The 20310-nt window shown below is 39.4% G+C and overlaps 1 protein-coding gene across 1 annotated transcript in view; it reads right to left on the bottom strand.

Annotated features, from left to right (window-relative positions):
- The window catches only part of LOC145444080 (tyrosine-protein phosphatase Lar-like), a 73641-nt gene that overhangs the window by 330 nt on the left and 53001 nt on the right, over window positions 1–20310 (bottom strand). The window contains exons 9-29 of the mRNA XM_080321998.1: window positions 20086–20280; window positions 19816–20026; window positions 19013–19100; window positions 18642–18776; window positions 18333–18583; window positions 18176–18272; window positions 17922–17971; window positions 17363–17511; window positions 17190–17289; window positions 17050–17126; window positions 16568–16702; window positions 16104–16229; window positions 15896–16035; window positions 14485–14620; window positions 13699–13802; window positions 8073–8206; window positions 5564–5640; window positions 5388–5504; window positions 3661–3804; window positions 1127–1275; window positions 21–156 (exon numbers count right to left, since the gene is read on the bottom strand). Coding sequence (XP_080178124.1) covers window positions 21–156; window positions 1127–1275; window positions 3661–3804; window positions 5388–5504; window positions 5564–5640; window positions 8073–8206; window positions 13699–13802; window positions 14485–14620; window positions 15896–16035; window positions 16104–16229; window positions 16568–16702; window positions 17050–17126; window positions 17190–17289; window positions 17363–17511; window positions 17922–17971; window positions 18176–18272; window positions 18333–18583; window positions 18642–18776; window positions 19013–19100; window positions 19816–20026; window positions 20086–20280 — 2751 coding nt within the window. The remainder of the gene's footprint in view (window positions 1–20; window positions 157–1126; window positions 1276–3660; window positions 3805–5387; window positions 5505–5563; window positions 5641–8072; window positions 8207–13698; window positions 13803–14484; window positions 14621–15895; window positions 16036–16103; window positions 16230–16567; window positions 16703–17049; window positions 17127–17189; window positions 17290–17362; window positions 17512–17921; window positions 17972–18175; window positions 18273–18332; window positions 18584–18641; window positions 18777–19012; window positions 19101–19815; window positions 20027–20085; window positions 20281–20310) is intronic.

Raw genomic sequence — 20310 nt, 5'->3', positions numbered from 1 at the left:
AGCTAATTCACAATTCTGACCTTGGTCTCAACCATTCCGGGTCGCAGGTCTCTCAAATCCTTCACTGCCCTGAAGACATCCACCCTGTTCTCGATTTTGAGTCTCTCCACGAGGTTCGAGATTGCGCAAAAGGTCCCACTGCGTCCCGATCCATCACTGAATGAGTGTCATGAAATTATCAACTTCAGGAGTCGGTAAAGTCAATGGTGCCCCATTGAATAAGATGCGCAACGATGGTATTATTCATTGTCACATCGTCACCATTTCGGCTGTGTACCACACATTGGGTAGGCATGGAGAAATAGGTGTTTTTTAGCATCTGCGCCGTCGACAGTATGAAATTAATTAGCCAATACAAAATTTCCATATCGTGCTAGCCCTTCGCACTATGTCTGTAAAACTATATCTGGATATCAATGCAGACTAATTAGACTAATTAGAGCGATCTAATCTAATTTATTTATGATCTAATTCATGAAATATTTCTATGCTCTAATTTCAATTCTATCAGATTTCTGGTTTTCCCAAAAATACTACAGCAGAATTGCATAGCATGGAACGAGCCGAGCTTGATGTGCAGACATTTGCCAATCTCATACTGATGAGGATAAGCTCTGATTTGATATGAACTGAGCTTGATTTTTTTTGTATTTCAATTTGAAATTTAATTCCAATTCCAACGTTTTGCAAATTATGTAATTTTAATACTTATCTAATTTGGAAAAAATTGTGTAGCGATAGTATTGATGCTAATCCAATTTAAAAAAAAAAACTGCGTAGCTATATAATTAATTTTATTGTAATTTTGAAAATCTGAACATCGAATTTCACAGTGTTTCAGGAACATAAATACGAACCGTGCTGTCCCAGAAATGAAAGGGTGCTGGCATACTAACCATTTTCGAGGTGAATTTCATAGTGTTGATTGACATTTTTGGAGCTATAATTGACTGAGCAACATAACTATGAATGGGCCAGGGGTTGCTGACTACTATTGTAGAGGGATGAAAGGTTTTGTACACAAGATTATCCGAGAAATCTGGAATTGCCAATAAAAATGTTAAATAATCCACAAATTGTAATATTGATAACTGAAAGCCAATTAGATATCTAAATCTAATTGTACCCGCAATGAACCACGGCGGTTCGGGTCTCTTGGTCCGGCCGAGCTTGATAGTGCTTTTCAATTCTGGAGATGATCTCAAGGACAGCGCCAGACCCCGAAGGCACGTTGTCCTCCGGCCATCCCCCATAGCTGATTTGCAGCACGTTGATCTGTGGCGAATTACGAATATATTGTGTTTATTCAGGACCAAAGAAACTCATTGCCGGCGTTGGTATATTATGTCGTCTTGCGCTGCTAAGCAGGGATTGGAGAATACTCCCAGAGTCTTTAGATACAATAGGGCATTGGTTTCCCAGAAGGCAAGCGATATCTATTGGGAAATTCTGAGGGGTGGCATGGAGTTAAGGGATGTTGATCTAAACCAGTGGTTCTTAACCTTGCCCCCAGCGCCCCCCAGGGGGCGCTGGCGATCTTGAAGGGGGGCGGAAACGCTCAGGGGGTGATATGGGGGGCGCTGGGCTCAGGGGGCGGTATGGGGGGCGCTGGAGAAAAATGGCTTCGCAGTATAGATGATTTGGTGATAGGACATATCCTTAATGAGTATTCAGAGCAAATTAACACCGAAAACTTCGTTACATATAGCCTTCAAAATACATATAGGTTTAATTGTCCATGGGCGCCTAAATGACTGACACCGAATGTTCCTGTCTTAGCAATCCGAATCCCACGGGGAAAAATTATATGTCAGTGAAGAAATACCAATCTGAAATCGTGTACGTCTTTTAGTTTAGTACGATTGGGCGACAGGGATATTCATGTTGGGCGATATCCCCGTTGAGCGATTCTATATTTTTTGATATTGCAGACAGGGGATCACGAAATAACATCATGCAACGAAGTCATACCAACGGGTTCGCCCGCCCGAATATGTTTAATTATTAGTAACGGGCCCTACAGTTTCCAAGAAACCTCACCATGTTCGCTTTAAGTTTTGATGAGTCTGCGCACACTCAACAACTCACTGCGCTGACCCTTGGACAACAGTGCGTAATGACTAAAAAAGGTAATAACTCCGGATTTGTTGTGCGCAACGTAGATTTTCTGTGTGCAGATACCGTGTCAGCACTGCGCACGTGCGCAGCTTAGAGGGAACATTGCACCTCACTCAGCTCTACCGGTAAATGTGTTTACGTGAGCAGAGAGAGGATAAAAATTGATCTCAATTTACATGCAATTCCCGATGATATTGACCAATTCAATCATTAATTAGTGAAATTTTTCGCACTTCGCGCGAATAGCTGCCTCAGTAAATGGACACCCAATGTAGATACCTAATAGGCTATCAGCAAATAGCGGACAGCCTAATGGGGGTCTGGGAGTGAAGTCCCCCGGAAGTTTGGTTTATCACCCGACGGGGGCCCAGGACCAACGTTTTTTGTTTGGGGGGGGGGCTGATGAAGTGCTGTTACGGCCCTGTTAATGAATAATTGTACCTGTGGGCACGCCCGAATATGTTTAATTATTAATTACGTGCCCTTTATTTTCCTATACAACAGCTCACTCAGTGCTAATGGTAAATCTGATTACGTGGGCTGACAGGATAAAAAGTTTATAGCGACTTATATATGTAATTACCACCTATTCATTCATGCATTATGGAAATTTTGGTACCTAGGGCGACCACGCCACACAAACTTTGATGACCATCAAAATCACAATATGGGCTTCGTGGGGGCGAAGCCCTCAGAAGTTCGGTTTATCACGCTATGGGTGCGCAAGGCAATCGTTTTTAGGGGGGTTAACGAAGTGCTGTTACGGCCCTCCCTTTTACTCATTGTCTTTATTACATTCCTTGCAATATGAAGTTGGGGGGGGGGGGCGCTGGAGCACGATAATTTTTGAAAGGGGGCGCTGGGAGAAAAAAGGTTAAGAACCACTGATCTAAACCAAGACTACCCAACAAAGGTCCAGTTAGAAATCTGCATAGGTCTAACTTTCAGGAATTAATTTCCATTGGTAAAAATGTAATATGGTATACGCCGTACACCTATATACAAAATCCGTTAAGGCTGTATTAGCAAAAGCAATAAGCCAAATGTATTAATTGTTCTGTTAGTCACAGCTAGTAAGTGAATTGACAAGAGGTTCGGATTTAACAGTGAAAAGGTTCGCATTTGGACCACCGTCTGTCAATGAGTAGTCCAGATTTAGTATAAGTTCATCGGTTGATTCATAATTTTCACCTAATCAAAACAACGCAAGATTGCGGTACAATGAAAAGGCAGCAAGTAGTTGAAAAGACTTGGTGAAGTCAATCAAATCAAATTCTCATCCGGACCTAGAAACATAGTAACGAAATGGAAGAACGTGTTAAAAACGAGGCATGCGATGTTGATAACTCCATGAAAATAGCGTTCAGGCCCGCAAAATTGAGAAATGCCGCCACAAATACAAAACCATCCAAGCCATAATTCGTTAGCTAACTAGCTAGTTCTATAATTGCTGTTGAGGCAATATTAGTGGTGTAACAGTTTCCACTCGTTCGGTAGCAGCACACAAGAACCACAGACGTTACAAATCCCTTGCCGACTAACCTTTTTCGATTTATTTGAAACTTCAAACGTCCTCTCGACAAGTCCATTATCTTCATTCTCTTCCAACGTCCGAACTGTGGCGATTTCATATTTTTGAGACTTGGAGACACCCGGCCAATAACAAATCATGTCAGATCCTTTCTCCTGAACAAATTATGTGACAGAATAATCCAAATTCAAAACATTACTATCCTCATTTCATTTGATTGATTGGGGTTACAAAGTTCGTTACCAATCATGGCCCTAGAAGGTACATTCTACCACAAGGTATTGAAAGCCGTTATATTCACTTGGCAAGTTGCTCAGATAGTATTTCACACCAGAGGTGGTCAGTAACAAGGAGCATCCACTTTTTCATAGTAGGCTACTAAAGTAAGCTTGGCCTGCTTGTGTAAAAGACCTCTTATGTAGAAGATGATCCACGATACAGCAACTGCTGTGCAGACTTCATTAACCCATGCCCGTAGCTGAGCCGAAAACAGTCAGCTCGCCAAGGACGGCCAGACATAAAAGAGGAAGGCATCACTATTATCACTGTCATAGACAGCAGTATAGAGCACAGCTGGTACCCTTGTACTACTCAAGTAAGTGGTTATGATTTCAGAATACTAGGGAAACACTGCTTTGGGTGATTACAAAGAAAAAAATGACAATTATACTTGAAAATGAAAAATTGTGAAAAATAACTATGACCTATCACACTCTGACATAACCACAGGTTGATGATACCCACTTGGTCGGTCCTGAGCTACATGTTTTGAACAGAGGTGGGCAGTAACGATCGAACTTACTAAGTGGTTGGGATTTAAGATTACTTTTGCTAGGCAATTTTAAGTTGTTCAGGCAAAACTAGACTTATAATACTTTCTTGGACACTGCCACTTCTACTCGTGCTTGAGTAGAAACTTACTAAGATATTTCTACTTCTACTTAGAGTACCAACAATGACTTGATTGACCATCTCGTCACACTCAGACAGTACTTTACCCAAGTTTGTAGGAGAAAATCAATTACTTTAAACATTTTAAGACTAACAATATTACGACCACGGCTGACCACCATTCAAGCCTAGTGGTAGAATCTATGCCTGGTCGACGTGAATATTTCTTACTGTACTGAGTGACCGAATATGGAAATACAACAGATGCGAACACAAAAGACTTTGCAAAAATTAGATATTAAAAAACAACAACATCCGCTCGATTTCAAAACTTACAACTTAAAAAAATGTTGGCTTAATCCAGGGGTTCTCAAACTTTTTCGAGCTGCGCACCCTTCAATTTACCTTCATGTATGGCGTACCCCTTAAAAAGAATGTCTATTTTTTTCTAGTCTATTTTTTTGGGTCGGAAGCCATAACTAGGTCAAATAAACCCTAATAGCTCCAATCAAACGCTGCATTTTGTAAACTGAAATGTTTTAAACATGTGGAACATAAAAGTTGAAATAGTTGTGGCAAAAATGATCACAGCGCCATATAAATGAAGTTGCTCACGTACTCCCGTAACCTCTCTTGCAAACCACAGTTTGAGAACCACTGGTGTAACCGATATATTGTCGAGTTCCAGCAAATAGCGATGACATTTACTAACAACAAAGTTAATGCATGATAAAAAATACTTCTGTAACTAAGATGGAGAGTAGAGGAATGAAGCTAGACACAATTTCCGAACCTTTAACAGAATATTCCTCCATAGAACAAATTTTAATAAGGTAAGTCCACAAACCTCCCCCAACGCTACAATAACATCAACATCGTTGTCCAAAACCATTCGCCAAAACAAATCGAAGCTCATCTCGTCCGGACTCTGAGCGGCTATATGTCGGTCTGAAGCATTGTAGGACTGCAAATGCACACACCCTATTATTTGACATGAAAGACGTGCCTAGTAAATTTACTGACCGCTACAACGCTTCCATTGTAGTATGGAGTTTGCTTGTCATTGGGCTGCATTTGGACGAAGACTAGGTTGTGATCGTCTGTAAAATTGATCGAAAAATATTGAATTTTGCATGGGATCTAATGTTCGGGAATAAACATCACCAAACCATGCTTGGCATCATAGTAGTATCGTGTACAGCTGTCAGACTGTTTAAACACGGTCAGAAATTTCTGTTACAGTGATCTACCTAATAGCAAACGCATGCAGATTTATATATAACATGTCATTTAGGTGACGCACACTAATGGACATTTCATATTCAACTACCCACTTGGAGTGTGTTAGTTATGACTAAAATAACTTATCTTGCCACCAAAGCATTTTGGTATAAGATAGTTGATAAATAGCAATTGTTGTCAGTGTGCCTTAAAACGATTTCCCCCTCTTTTGCATACCAAGCAGATGCGGCAACTTGGCAAGCCATTGAAGGAAGCATAAGTGAGTAACAAAACTTTGCATAAACATATTTTTGAACTGAACTGAACGTTTTTCAAATCTATTGTTTCATTGCTTTCTCAGTTTGATTATATATTGTGATATTTGGCATCTGACATTCATTGAAATGAGGTCAATTCACATAAATTTTTAGCAAATCCTGTTTTGGCCACATCTCTACTATACTATTAAATTTCAATACCATTCTGGGTGCAGGCCTTCAGAACTACACGAAACAATAATAGCTTCACATGGCCGGTTGGTTAACTAAAAAAAAAAAAAGGTCAACTTTTCGGCTCGATGTCGAATTTTTACACTTTTGCAGCTAAATTTTCGTGGATTGACTAAAAAAAAGGTCATTTCTCCGAATTGGCTCCAATTAAGCCGTTTTAACGCGCCATCGCCCCCTTCGCTATTTTCGCCCCTATCGCCCCCTTGGTCATTTTCGCCCCCCTAGACCGCCAAATCGCCCACGTTGGGAACCACTGAAATAGATAAAATGCCTATTTTTCAAATATCGGTACTTATACACGAGATCAATCAATCATATAGAATGTCTCATGTCATAAGAATTGATCGAGTCATGCGAAGTGGTTTGTGTACAAGTCGAGTCAATACACACATTGAATCAATTAAGGTCGAGTCAAAACAACTAGAGCAGGAGTTCTTAGCCCTTTCTTGGCCGTGGCCCATTTCCCGGTTGGAAAATGTGCTGTGGCCCACCTCTCATCTTGGAGTCTTAATCCTGTTCAACGCGTGGTAATCGACTGCGCCGATATGCCTATTTTTCTAAAATATGCGCAGTTGTCTCTTAATTTACCGATGGTATTTAAATGTAGAGCTTACGGACCAATAAATCGCGCCAAGCGCGACGAAAATTTTCAAGTCGGATAAATATGCTCCAATAAACAACCAACGAGATAATCTTGGTCCCTTCGGGGTCCCGCAATCGGGGGTTTGGGTGCTGCAGTTTCGACCTTGGTAGATCATATAGGCTGAAACTCCTGTATATATTATGATAGTCCACTGCTCCATTCGCATCACGAAACACAAACATCAAATCCACGCATCCACCGTGTGATTGGGATTTTAGTTACACTATTGTCGGGAGTAATATAATCATTCTGGGTCAGTTTCAAACAATTCATTGGTGAATGGGTATACTACAGAGAAGTGGAGAAAGATTTTTTTTAATATGCATGCAATAACACATCTTTTCCAAAACCAATTGAAGTTGCAATGTCAGAATATTCAATCCAATGATGCAATCAATGCATGGGACTCTTAGATTATGTACAATGATATCAGGGCGGACATTTTAAACCGACTCCATATATTAATGCACTCCGCTAACACCTCAATCCGTTACGATTCGTTGAGGTGGTGCAGTATGCCTCCACCAGAAGTTGCCAATAATTTGCAATTAAGGCTATTTTATCTTACAATAATACGACTTACCTAGGTAGCCTACAGTAAATCTATACATCAATTACATTTCATTCCGAGTTTATTGCACACCCCTTTCAACGGCATACGACATATGCCCCAGCCCCGGCCGGAATGCTTGGTTACTTCAGCATTACCTTCCAGTTATTATATACTCGAAATTATTTTAGTTGCTGTTAGCCCCGTCTTGGACTTGTACTTGTACATGCTGACTCCATACGTGTCAGCACGTCTCATCAGAGTCGGATGAAAAGCTTTAAGTAGCCTACGTACAGTTAGATCGTATGAATATATTTTTAGCGATTAACATAACAAATATAACTAAACTTACATAAACTCTAAAATTTTCTAAATTGCTTTGTGGCCCACCTCAAATGCTCCTGTGGCCCACCAGTGGGCCATGGCCCACCCTTTGAGAACCCCTGAACTAGAGCCATGTCATTACAACCCTGGATTCATTGTATCACGAACATTCACTACTGACGAGTCAAACCATTGAATAAATTAATCAATGCGATGTCATCGTTTCGTACATTTCAGCAAGGGACTTGCTTCTGCGCGCCAAAGAATCAATCGGCCGAAACTCACATGGCAGAACAGCAGGGTTACGATTGAACTGTTGGTTGCATTCCTTGCGCGCAGACCCCTGCTCCGTGTTGAGCGGCAGATAGTAGTCGAGCTGAACAAATTCGCGTTCCATGTTCAATATGGTCGATCCTCCGCTGAATGCGAATAATGTACCATAAAACAATCAGTCCTACTAATCCTGAATTTAGTGACAGGAAGGGGAGAGGGAGAGGTCATACACAACTAAAGCTGGGCAAAATCCAGTACTGGCACCTGAATAAAGTATATAGCTTTGAGTTGAGTCCTAAAGAACGGCTCATTATCCCGCCATAAAAATATGACAGAGATAGCTCTTTTAGGGCGCTAGGCCAGTGGTTCTCAACCGTCGGTCCATGTCAAATTGCCTGCCAAATACATTAGACTAGAGGTTCTCAACCTGGGGGGCGTGAAAGCTCTGGAGAGGGCGCGAGGAAGCGGTCAACTGAAAAAATTTGCGCGATTTACCTCTAATTCACCCGTTTTTCTCTTTATATATACACCGAATTCTTATTTTTTAATTATCTCATCAACAGTTATAACTTTCCATGCCATCAAAAAATCTGTTGGGGTTGCTAGCATCCCGGTTGGATTTGTATGATGTCCAATAGAAAATCCATAATCTACTCTGGGCGTGGGTCACAATGGTTCAATTGTTATAAGGAACTGTTTAAAAGTTGCTAGCAACTCGTTTTGGGCAAGTTATATGTGAAAGCTAAGAAGATTTTCAAACAAACTTCGTTAAATTCTACAGTGCAATTAAGCGATACTTGGAAGTGTAATATGGCTACAGCAACCAACAAAGTCACATTTATTTCAAAGGATACCGAACAATCACAATTAAGTTAGTGGTCTTTAACATGACTTGGCGAGCGTCGCCATGCAGAAACTTCAACAGAACCCCAAATAGATATCGAAAAATCATCATTAAATGAAGTTTCCAGTATTACATTTCAGTCGCATAGATTTTTCGTACTCAAATTTATAGTTACGGTAATTTTGATTTCTGAAGGTTCACCGGTCTGCAACATTTGTTTTAAAGTTTTAACGGCCTGCGGTGTTTAAAAGGTTGAGAACCACTGCGCTAGGTGATTACAAAGCAAATCTGCTGATTAAACTTAACAATGAAATATGATTCAACATTATTACCACTATCACAATATTACAGGTTAATATCTACTTCACAAAAATACAGTTTCGGCGAACATGCACAATAGGTCATTTGCAGGACTTCGATCACATGACTAGATACACATAGCAACCACAAATTGGTTAGCACGCTACTTTCTCGCGCACCTGCTTCAGTGCTAAATATCGCATAGTGTACTGTTAATTTCTGGTTGTAAACATTTCGGAAATTTGTTGTAGAAGTCATCAGAGATTTACCTATGCTAGATGTCAATCCTGTACAAAACATATAGAATGATATCATCAGAATTACGCAGAAATCCCTCGTTAACGTAGCCGTATTTCGGATACAGTATATTATCATTTTCGGGCTGTAAACGTTTTATAATAGTCTCATGGAAATGCGCAAGGATTGAAATATGTTGGATGTCTTTGATTCATGAACTATGTAAACTCCTTGCGTCAAATTGATCGACATTGTTGCCGTTATTTGGTAGTCAACTATGATTTTATGACACAAAATTCGACATTGCGGGACATTGACAGCGTGATATTGGAGCATTAAGTTAGGTGTGGATAGTATACTATACTATAGTTGTCTTGTAGTGGTAGTTGGTAATCATTGCAGCATTTTGATGATTGATATCGATTGCAATATATATAGGATACTGCTATTTTTAAGCCTAGAGGCAATGACTGCCAGTACGTTGATATGTTTGGAATTCATGCAATGTGCTACATACCATATATATATTAAACATCCTATGCTATTGTATGGCTTCTCAGTTAAACAATTCAAAATATTTAGACCTCTACACCTATATTACAAGTTATTAATCATTCTGTCATGCTGCCAAGTGCCACTACCCGAAGAAAAATGATCATCAGCTCCAATTGAGGGCGCAACAAACTGTCTCGAGGCCTGAATTACTTGATTAATTGCCTGGATTGGATTACTTCACTGTTTGGCACAGTGCGAATATCTTGAGTTTCAAGACATGGCTTTACCACATGTATACGAAATAATGATCTGATGGATTATCCCAAGAGAGCCGAACATAGGCAACTAAGAAATTGATGATGCCCTCAACAAGAATTCAGCCTGGAGCCAATTATGATCACCACATAAAATTTGGTCATGCGGTAGAAGGCAGCGTGGTTTCATGCCAACAGAAAATATCAGCAGATGATCTGACCACTGACTAACTGTCCTGAACTTCTTTCCCGATGTTGATGTCTGCTTTGAAAATGATATTTCATTTGTGTACAGCAAGATAAGCGCTCTTCCGTAGATGCTATGAATCTGTCTAGACAAGTGGCTATGGAGGTAGAGGAAAATACATATGCATAAGATTCTCGGCAGTTCTTGAACTTGATAAGGTTGACATGCATTTTTCTTCAACTATTTCCTATGCTCTGGGTATCGAATGCAAAACCAAAATTATTAAATTGCACTTCTTTCCAAGTTTATTCGTAAATTCAATGAATCAAAGAATATCATAAGTTCAGAATATTACGGAGTCAATGCAAAATAAACAATGTTCGTCGTCTTTAGAGGATGTTTCTGAGTTGGTTGAACCAATACACAGAGGGGGTCAGCAACGAAGTACTATTTACCTGAGTACTAACGTCATTATGAGTTTAGGCTACTTCCACTTCTACTTGACACTTTTTAGGCAGTACTTTTTTGTCAGATTTGGGATTTTGTCAACTAGAAAGTAGTTTTGGCGCATGATTGCATCCCCTTCAAGCGTGAGGTTGTCATAACAACTGGGCAAAATAGCACCAGTACCACGGCAACTAAATAAATTTTGGAAAATTGCACCTATTTGTGGTGTCATTACCCTTTTGCGTTGATCAAGAAGATGCACCATGCAATGTTTACAGTTGTCACGTGGCATTAATTTATAGAACTAAGTGACCCTCAACCAAATCTACTTCATGTAACGAATTTCTTGACTACTTTTCCGAAATTCATTTCTACTTCCACTTGAAGTACTTTGGACATGTCCTGGAAGTAATTAGTGCTACTTGTACCGGAGTATAAATTACGGCGTTACTTCTGCTCGGTTCCCAACAATGATCACGTTGACCACCTCTGGGTATAGGATGACCGATCTTGTCACTGCGGTTGAGCTGCTCTAAGATTTATTTGATAGTTACTTCCTTTAGTTCGCTAAATAGCGCACATGTGACATCAACTATTTATCAAAATCGCGTGTGATTTTCCAAATCCACTTCAATAGCAGTTGCGAAGTAGTGCTAATAAAATCGGCATTGTATAAGGCAACAATAAAGTGCACTGCTTTGTTTAGTCTTGATGGCAAGTTCTCTCAGAAGATACTTCCGATGTGTTCAGCGACATTGTTTTATAGCAGCACGACAGCACCCAAACCAGCAGACAGTATATCCTGATCCTTGCGGGTCCCAGCTGCTTCAGTCATATCTTCCATCCAAAATCAGGCTCCACAACAGACAAATAATACTGCTTGAACTAACAAATACTCTTACCGGAATATAAACAAATCGCTTTACTTCAAATGCATAAATTTAAGTACATATGATCAGAGTTGAGTACCGTAATACGAGTACGTTACCGATGGATTTCTGCGTAATTCTGACGATATCATTCTAAATGCTTTGTACAGGATTGACATCTAGCATAGGTGAATCTCTGATGACTTCTACAACAAATTTCCGAAACGTTTACAACCAGAAATCAACAGTACACTATGCGATATTTAGCACTGAAGCAGGTGCGCGAGAAAGTAGCGTGCTAACCAATTTGTGGTTGCTATGCGTATCTAGTCACGTGATCGAAGTCCTGCAAATGGCCTATTGCATGGTCATGTGCTACAATTTTTGAACAGAGGTGTGGTCGGTAACGAAGTACTTCTATTTGCGTCAAGTCTTCGAGAAAGTTTTCCCTGTGACATATACAACTTACTGGAGTGGCTGTGATTTTAGATTTTCGCTACTTCTACGTAATAGTTTTAGTTTTTACGCAAAACTAAGCCTGGAATAGGATACTTGTTTACTTACTTTGAAATTGCTACATATACATGTACTTGAGTAGAAAGTGATGACGTTACTTCTATGACTACTTTGACCACCTGTGGTTTTTAATGCCCCAGGGCTGCACGAGCAGAAAAATATTGAAACAACAATTCTCATTGATAAGATATCTCCTAGTGGTAAGGGGCATAAAATTTCGGTACTCGAAAAGATTGACTATCACTGCTAGACTCAAATCAGCAAATTGGAAGCTTTACCTGTTCTCTCATTTCCTACAATGGAAGTGCAAGCGTACTAAAATATACTGATAACACTGGTCTACAAATTTCCCCGAAATAATTTGTGTCAAATACCCCGAGGATTGATTTAGGCTAGGGGTCGTCAACTCAATACCAGTCACGTCTACGTCTACGTCACTATACAAATTTAGTAGCGGCCGCGGGCCTCATGAATTCAATATCGATATAAAATAGGCAACCACGTTTTAAAACTTTACGTCAGTACGACGCTGTGCTACCTAACTTGGGTGATGGGCATAGTGACCACACAAGAAGTAATATTTTATTAAAGGAATACAAATACAACAAAAAATCATTATCATCAAATCAGCATTTCAAACTGGTATTCTTAGCTTTCTTCCGATATCTCAAATCAAGTCGCGGGCCGCAAAATATGACTTTGCGGGCCGTATGTTGGTGACCTCTGTTTAGGCTAATTTTTGGTTGCTGAATCCGGCTCTCAGCTCAGAATTGTTCTATCATGTCAGTATTTTACACAATGAATTTTGCTCAATTTCAAAAATTGATAATATTTCGACTTTCGTTAGCGACATTACAGCGAGTCTGTAACAGTAAAAGTTGAAACATTGTGTAGAAAATTATCTATGTGTAGAAAATCATCTATTGTGAAACCTGGGCTGTTCTAGATCAGAACGTAAATTTTAATCCATTGTTTCTCAATCTACTTTCAATCAGGACCATTTTTCGACTATTGAAGGTGTTTGTGTACGCAACCATTTTTAATCGGTAGCACTTAGCAGTCGGTAGAGGTGGAAGTAGTCTTACAACACAAACAATTCAATAAGTACTACAAGTAGGTAAAATCTACTTGACTAATCCAAAAAAGTAGTAATAATCGACATATATATTGTTTCATAAACGTGACAGAACAAAAATAATGCCAGATTCAGATCCAGCGCCCCCAAATTAGGTGAGATTTACTCCAAGAAATCCTGGCACAAAAATCGTGTAGACGAGTGCGGTGTAATTATTCTGCCTTGCGGCCAGGTACGCTCAAAGTGTCGCGTTTAGCTAATATTTGATCCGTTACCACCAGCAAGCTAATCAAATGGGTTTTCTGAACCTTGACACCCATTATACACGGTCAAATACTTTTTTTTTACCAATGTGCAAGCCGGATAGAAGAAGCTACCCACATTGCAAAAAACATCTACGCTTTTCAAGCTTACCTCTTCCAATCCTGAACAGCTGTGTTGAATTCGGAAACGCCCCTGTCGGTGTTCCCAAACTTGTACAGCTCCAGAACCAACTTATGGATAAAGACATACTGCTCCTGTATACGAAATCGGAATCGTCGTCTCGAGCCAATATTAGAGATGGTAGATGAACTACTGTCACGCTGGTGGGAGTGCTAGAGCTACGTATTCATGTGTAATGTGATAGAAGGCTCGCGTAGGGCAATTCAGGCGTACAAAATCAGCATAAATGCGTAGTCACATATGTAATGTCGGACTTGCACGAAAAAGGCTTGTTTTACACACCAACAATGACATCAGCTAATGTTCCAGAAATTTTAGTAGCGCCAATACATCATCCCGATTATTCGCGAGACAGTATATCTATTTATCTACTTCCTATGTTGAATTGATCTTTAATGCAATCATTTACGTAATATGTGACATATGTAATACATGTGAAATGTGCAGTGACTTGATTTTGCATGAAACAATGCTTGCGATACAATTTTTAACAGATATGCCAGCCAGTGGCCCAATCTATTTTGAAACATGCATACGTTCGCACACTTTTTCTGCTGTTCATGCGGCTTTCCACTTAAGCAAATTGATTTCCTGGTTGGTAAATCTCAAAGTGATCGAAAATAGCAATCCCACTAAAATCTCATTTTATATCATGACTCACATCACTTGTCGTATATGAAATACAAGGAAATGAGTCAGCCGCCGTGACAATACAGTTGCAATGTGGTATCTTCCTATTAGGCACCGTATGCTTACCAGCGTTTGAACCATGTCGGGCCTTTGTGTGCGCATTTTTCCGACGACGGACGCAATGTTAATCTCGTTACTTTCTATTATTTTATCTCTGAGATGATCCAGAGCGATAAAGGTTCCCGTTCTGCCCACACCAGCACTAAAACAAATCCGTATTACTTGACTAAGGTAAATTCAGTAAATGCCATATGTGGTAATGGAACTGCATAAGACTGAGTACAGGACTGTATTTCATGATTACTACCAATCAAGTTGAAAACACAGGCATTCAAAATGTTACTTCAACGATCTCTCAAGTGTTAGTATGCCATGGAGTAGGTTTAAGAACCGGCCAGCATTACTCAGGTAGCAAGTGCTGATGACATAACAGCCAGGGCTGTGAAGTCGGTAAATATTACCACTCCAGACATTTTCAATTTACCGGCTCCAACTCTGACTCATGAGTCCTTTAAACCAGTGATTCTCAACCGCCGGTCCGCGAGGCATATTATAATTTTGTACCTTAATTTCGAGGTGCAATATTTTGAAGGCTGGTCCATTGATAAAATAAATTAAACATCAAATTTTAAACTTATTCGGGACTTCATGAAGTAACATTAGGTCTGGAAACATGTTCGATTTGACTTGAAGTGTCATTTGACGTCATACGTGCGACAAGTACGAGCTGACTCACTAAACTGCACAGTTTGCGAAGGACCGTAATTGCCGTACACCAAACCTCCCAATTTGAGCGGGTTTGAGCTTGAACGGGGGCCCAAAATTATTTCGTGACTGTAAAACAGCATTTTATTTTTAACTTCATCCAACTTTTTTATATTTTTTTCACGCTTGGCGCGGTTTAGTGTTACTATATGTTTCGACTATTGGGTATCCCTCCCAAGAAATAATATTTATTTAGAGAAATAGGTATTTCGGCGTCGACCATTATCACGCCAACACATAATGAAGTTTAGGCTAACAAAGGACTCCAAAAAGTGTGCTAAGAATTCGCCAGCGAGATCACCTTGGCCGAAAAGGAATGCCCTACCGAAAACTTCGATATATGTTATATGTGTGTCTAATTTTGTCCGTAGGCTCCAAAATGGCTGGCGCCGAATCTCGCTGTTCTGGCAATCTGAACCCCATACGACAAATTCCAGACCACGGAACAATAGTATTTTCCAGTGAAAAAATACCGATTTGGAATCGTGTGCGTGAGTTAGTTTAGTACACTTGGGTGATTTCAATATCTACTCACCCTCAATCAACTCTACCGCAAAATCTGATTATTCCGAGAACATAAAAAATTTACAGCAATATATACAATTACCAATATTATTGACCAATTCAGTCACTAAGTACCATGAACAGGTATAAACTCCAAAAGTAGAATAACCTTGTTATTGACCAGTCTGACCTCCTTTTCAAAACCAACCTGCAGTGCACGACAATAGGACCGGCATCCACAGGTAGAGAAGCGATCACATATTCATGAAATCTCAGAAGGCTCGACGTTACAGCCGGAATTCCGTGATCGGGCCACGCAATGAAGTGATACTGAGTCACATCAAACGTCTGCAACGATACGAAATTTGCGTCTGAATGAGTGAATGAATGAATGTCAACTTTGATTTGGATCTTACCTCATTGGATCTTGTGACGTTCATTCTTCGCTTGATGAAATCCCCAAAAGAAACGGTTTCGTGCAGTTTCACAGAAATATCGCCGTAAGTGGCAGCCTCGTCAGGCCAATATTGTGCGCATTTCACCTAAACAATAGATGCTGTTAACATTGGCACTTTTGAGATACAGAGGATAATTCAATTTCACGATTTCGTTTCATTTCAATGGAAGCTGATAATCCTTTTGCAGTTGGTATGCAACATGCATTACATCGCAATCTTGTGTTTTGATTTAATGATTCGATGCAAAATGATTGATTGACGGATGAACTAAGGTAAAATTTGGTGTAATTTACTGTGTAATCCTCACAGGAAACTTATACAGTCGAATTGTCTATTGAGAATTGTATTCGCTAATATAATGAGCAGATAGTTTCAGAAATGTGCCACTAAGAGTAAGAAGCCAAATTAAAAAAGTATCCGACCTTCCATTTCTCCTTCAGCTTAGTGACCATAACGATGACTCGAGACTTTTGCTCACACATCATCCTCCAGAATTCATCCACTGTTTCCGGCATAGGCCCTTGCGTCGCGATAAATTTTCGGGGTTGAGAATAGCCCTAAAAATATACAATAAGTTCTGCTACGATTTCTTAATTAGTATAGGTTATTGTAACTAGTTTCTAAGAATAGCAGTGCTCTAAAAACCACCATGTGTAGGATGTACACATAATATTTTAATGCCACATTGCGAATCTATCATAAATGTTTTGTATAGATTACTCTATTTCAGTATGTGGTAGCCTAAGCAATAAACCCTAGATACAGCCATCAATATCAATCGGAAACGGAATCCATTTTATATCAAATTGACCAACTTTTGAATTTTTAAATAAATGACAAAGTTCACCTAAAACACTCATACATATATCATAAACAGATGCAAAAGTTATACAAACGTTCTTACATCCACATAGGACGCATTGATGTAATCAGAAATTTGAACTCCTGGAATACTTTTCAGAGCAACTCTTGAGCGATCATCTTAGAAAATGACAGATTTTGTGATCATATAAAGCAGTATAATACATTGACTCATGACCTTACAAGGCACAATGTTTTTGTAGCGATTCTTCGGCTGGTTGACCGGCAAATTTGCCATCTCCTGCGTAAGATTGCATTGCTTTACGGCTCGCGGTAAATCCCCCTGAAATTTCAAAACATATCCATACCTGTCTTGTAAATCAGTATGCAAATAATGGAAGCAAACTACGGGATACCTTGAATTCCTTTAGAAATTCGAGATCATCATTTCGACGCTTGGCAGAGATTGTCTTTAACAGATCGCTCAACCGTATCGCATACCCAGAGAGTTCTCGGTCGATTATCGATTCTGGGTTTTTCGGAAGATCAATGAATTCAGCTGGCTCTATGGAAAAGGATTCTGTTGAAATTTCACCGAGTGAGCAATCAAAGTTTGAGAAAATTATTCATTTGTTGATACCTTGATTTGCAATAACAACATTAATTAGGAATTATATCGCTTTTGGTCAAATATATATTTTTATATAATATATATATATTAAAAGCCAAACACAGTAGGCCGTGACAACATCGAAAGGCTGCAGAGTGATTTCTTGATATCAATTACGCTGGGTGAAACGAGTATGAGTCAATTCTTTCATTATATACGGCATCTGAATTTCAACACTGCGACAGGACTGCGGGCTGTTAATTTTACCAAAAGCAAGTATGTGTAGGCTAGTAAAGAGGATGTAAGGTGCACAGATGAATATGAATAGACTAGCAAATTTACTTCATTAGACATGTGCTACGTACCTGGATCAGCTCTTGGTTGCACTGGAGACTGTTTGGGATTTGATGACTTCCTAATAAAACACAAAAATATTTGTGACGAATCAACAAAAGTGCAAGGAAAAATATTGAAACTTTCATGAAAAAACATAGAATATAGCACAATCAATATTGTCTAGGAGAGTATATATATGGGACTTATTTCAAGATATATGATCCACCATGCACTTCCACTACATATCATCAAGTACCATCTGATATATGTAACGATTCCTTACTTGCGATACACAAGAATTCCAAGAATGACGAGCACGATTACCAAAATAATAGCAACAGCAATCGAGTCAGCGACAGTCATATTGCTGCTGTTATTATCTAAAACAAATTGATGATGGTTATTATATGCCGAAGTATCACAGGTCATTTGTAATTTACTAGGAATGCTCCAGACTTGCGACAGCGGACTGGCTGTGAAAAATGATTTGCCGCCATCACTGCTGCTAGTCGATACCAAAACATAGTGGCGATAAAAGAGGTCTGGATTCAAAGGGTAATTTTCTCCGTAGACAGCACCACGCTTGTTTCGTTTTTTTTCAGGCAGTGATTCGCAAACCCCGTTAACATCACTGATATTGCAGCATGTGATTTCTCCATTCCCAAATTGCAAGGTCTCTTGGTCATCAAATCTTGAGATTTGCAAGAATTATGCCAAATCAAAAGAGACCATCGGAACAAAGGCAATACCTTGAAGTTGCATATGCAATATAACTGTCCCCAACTTCAATAGTAGAATTGGCTTGCTTCAGCATATCAATCAAAGTTGCTACTTCTATAGAATTCGGCGAAGTGTTCGACACTTTTATAACCAAAAAATAGCAGCTGGAAATACAAATTATGAAGAGAGTTCTTGAAATGATATTCAGTGAACTTGAAGTACAATGCAATGGGTATGAAGGTACGGTAAATCGTTGGAGGAATATATTATATACTGTCGTAAAAATTGAAATATAATAGGCACACATCGGACAAATAATACAAAATATGATATAATACTAGTAAGGTACAGATTCCATTTTCCTAGACATAATATATAATATTAAAATATCACAACCCACCTGACAGGTCCATTTCGCTCATTCACCTGCATCAGCATTACAGATGTGTGTCCTCCTCCTAGTTTTGGAACAGCAATTTCATCAGGGCCTAAAATATTAATGAAAAAAAGCAAGCCGGACAGAGATCAGCTACAATGCAGTGGTCGCGAACCCCTGGTCTGGACCGTTACATGCAACTATCGGTGCCGGCCCACAGTGGTAATTTTTAATAAGCGCTCAAAAACAGTTGTACATCCGAAATCTGTAAACATGATGGTGCCTGGTGAATCCATCCGTGCTGTATAACGGTAACCTGATTCATGAGCCACCAATTTCTGCAAATTTGGCAATATTTGAAATGATTCGCCTTTGAGAGGAAAAAAGCTGCAAACCATTAAGAAATCTGAAACCTGTTGGCACTTGTACAAGAATCCAGATCATAATTTGAATTCGTTTTGATCGTTTAACGGAATATTAAAATATCGCCTATTTAAATGTACGGAATGTCTAAATCTAATTAGTATAGCATGGGGTTTCACGTACCGGCCAAAACATAACAACGTTGTAAACTGCAACTGCAGAAAATCTAAATTAGGTTTAGTCAATGATTTAACAATCCAAGGAAGTTGTCAACTGCAACTGCGCAAAATCTAAATTAGGTTTAGTCAATGATTTAACAATCCAAGGAAATTTTGCAATTATAAGACCCTTCGTTCAAATACATGAAAATCAGAACAATCCACTCGTCTTTGATGGAATGCAGTTGAATTATCACCATTACATGCAGAGAAAATGCTTGGAAATCATTGCTATGATGCACTTACCACTAGTTTCGCTAGTACAGCCACTAACTGTAGTACTCCAATTCACAGGAATATCTGGACAAATAGGAAGGGCTACCGTTCCCACAGATATGTTGTAAACAGAATTTGGTTTTGTTGTGAAATTGTAGGTGTCATTAGAAGGATGAATATTAAAAATACTTTCAATCCCATTCATCAGTTTCGACGATCGTGCAAATTCAACTATTTTCACCTAAATGAGAACGGATATACGAGACACAATAAACCTTTCAGCCCAGATAGTAAATGTACCTTATATCCACCCGCATTCTTCGTCCTGTTCAATTTCCAGTTTACGACACAGTGTTGGCCAGGCAGAATACCAATGGCTTTCTTTGGTGCCCAAACGACGGGAGAGTCGGGAGGGCCTTTGGCTATTCTGAAATCAATCTTCTCGTAATCTTTTTGTATGTTAAGACCGTCACACCCACGAACATGCGGAATAACCTAAAATGTGATGCCAAATTACAAATGTGG

Source organism: Botryllus schlosseri, chromosome 8, assembly GCF_051294905.1.
Source record: "Botryllus schlosseri isolate E-star chromosome 8, Bs_hap1, whole genome shotgun sequence".
Classification (NCBI taxonomy): Eukaryota; Metazoa; Chordata; class Ascidiacea; order Stolidobranchia; family Styelidae; genus Botryllus; species Botryllus schlosseri.
Note: the sequence above shows the minus strand (reverse complement) of the source record. Positions and strands in the feature narration are given on the sequence as shown.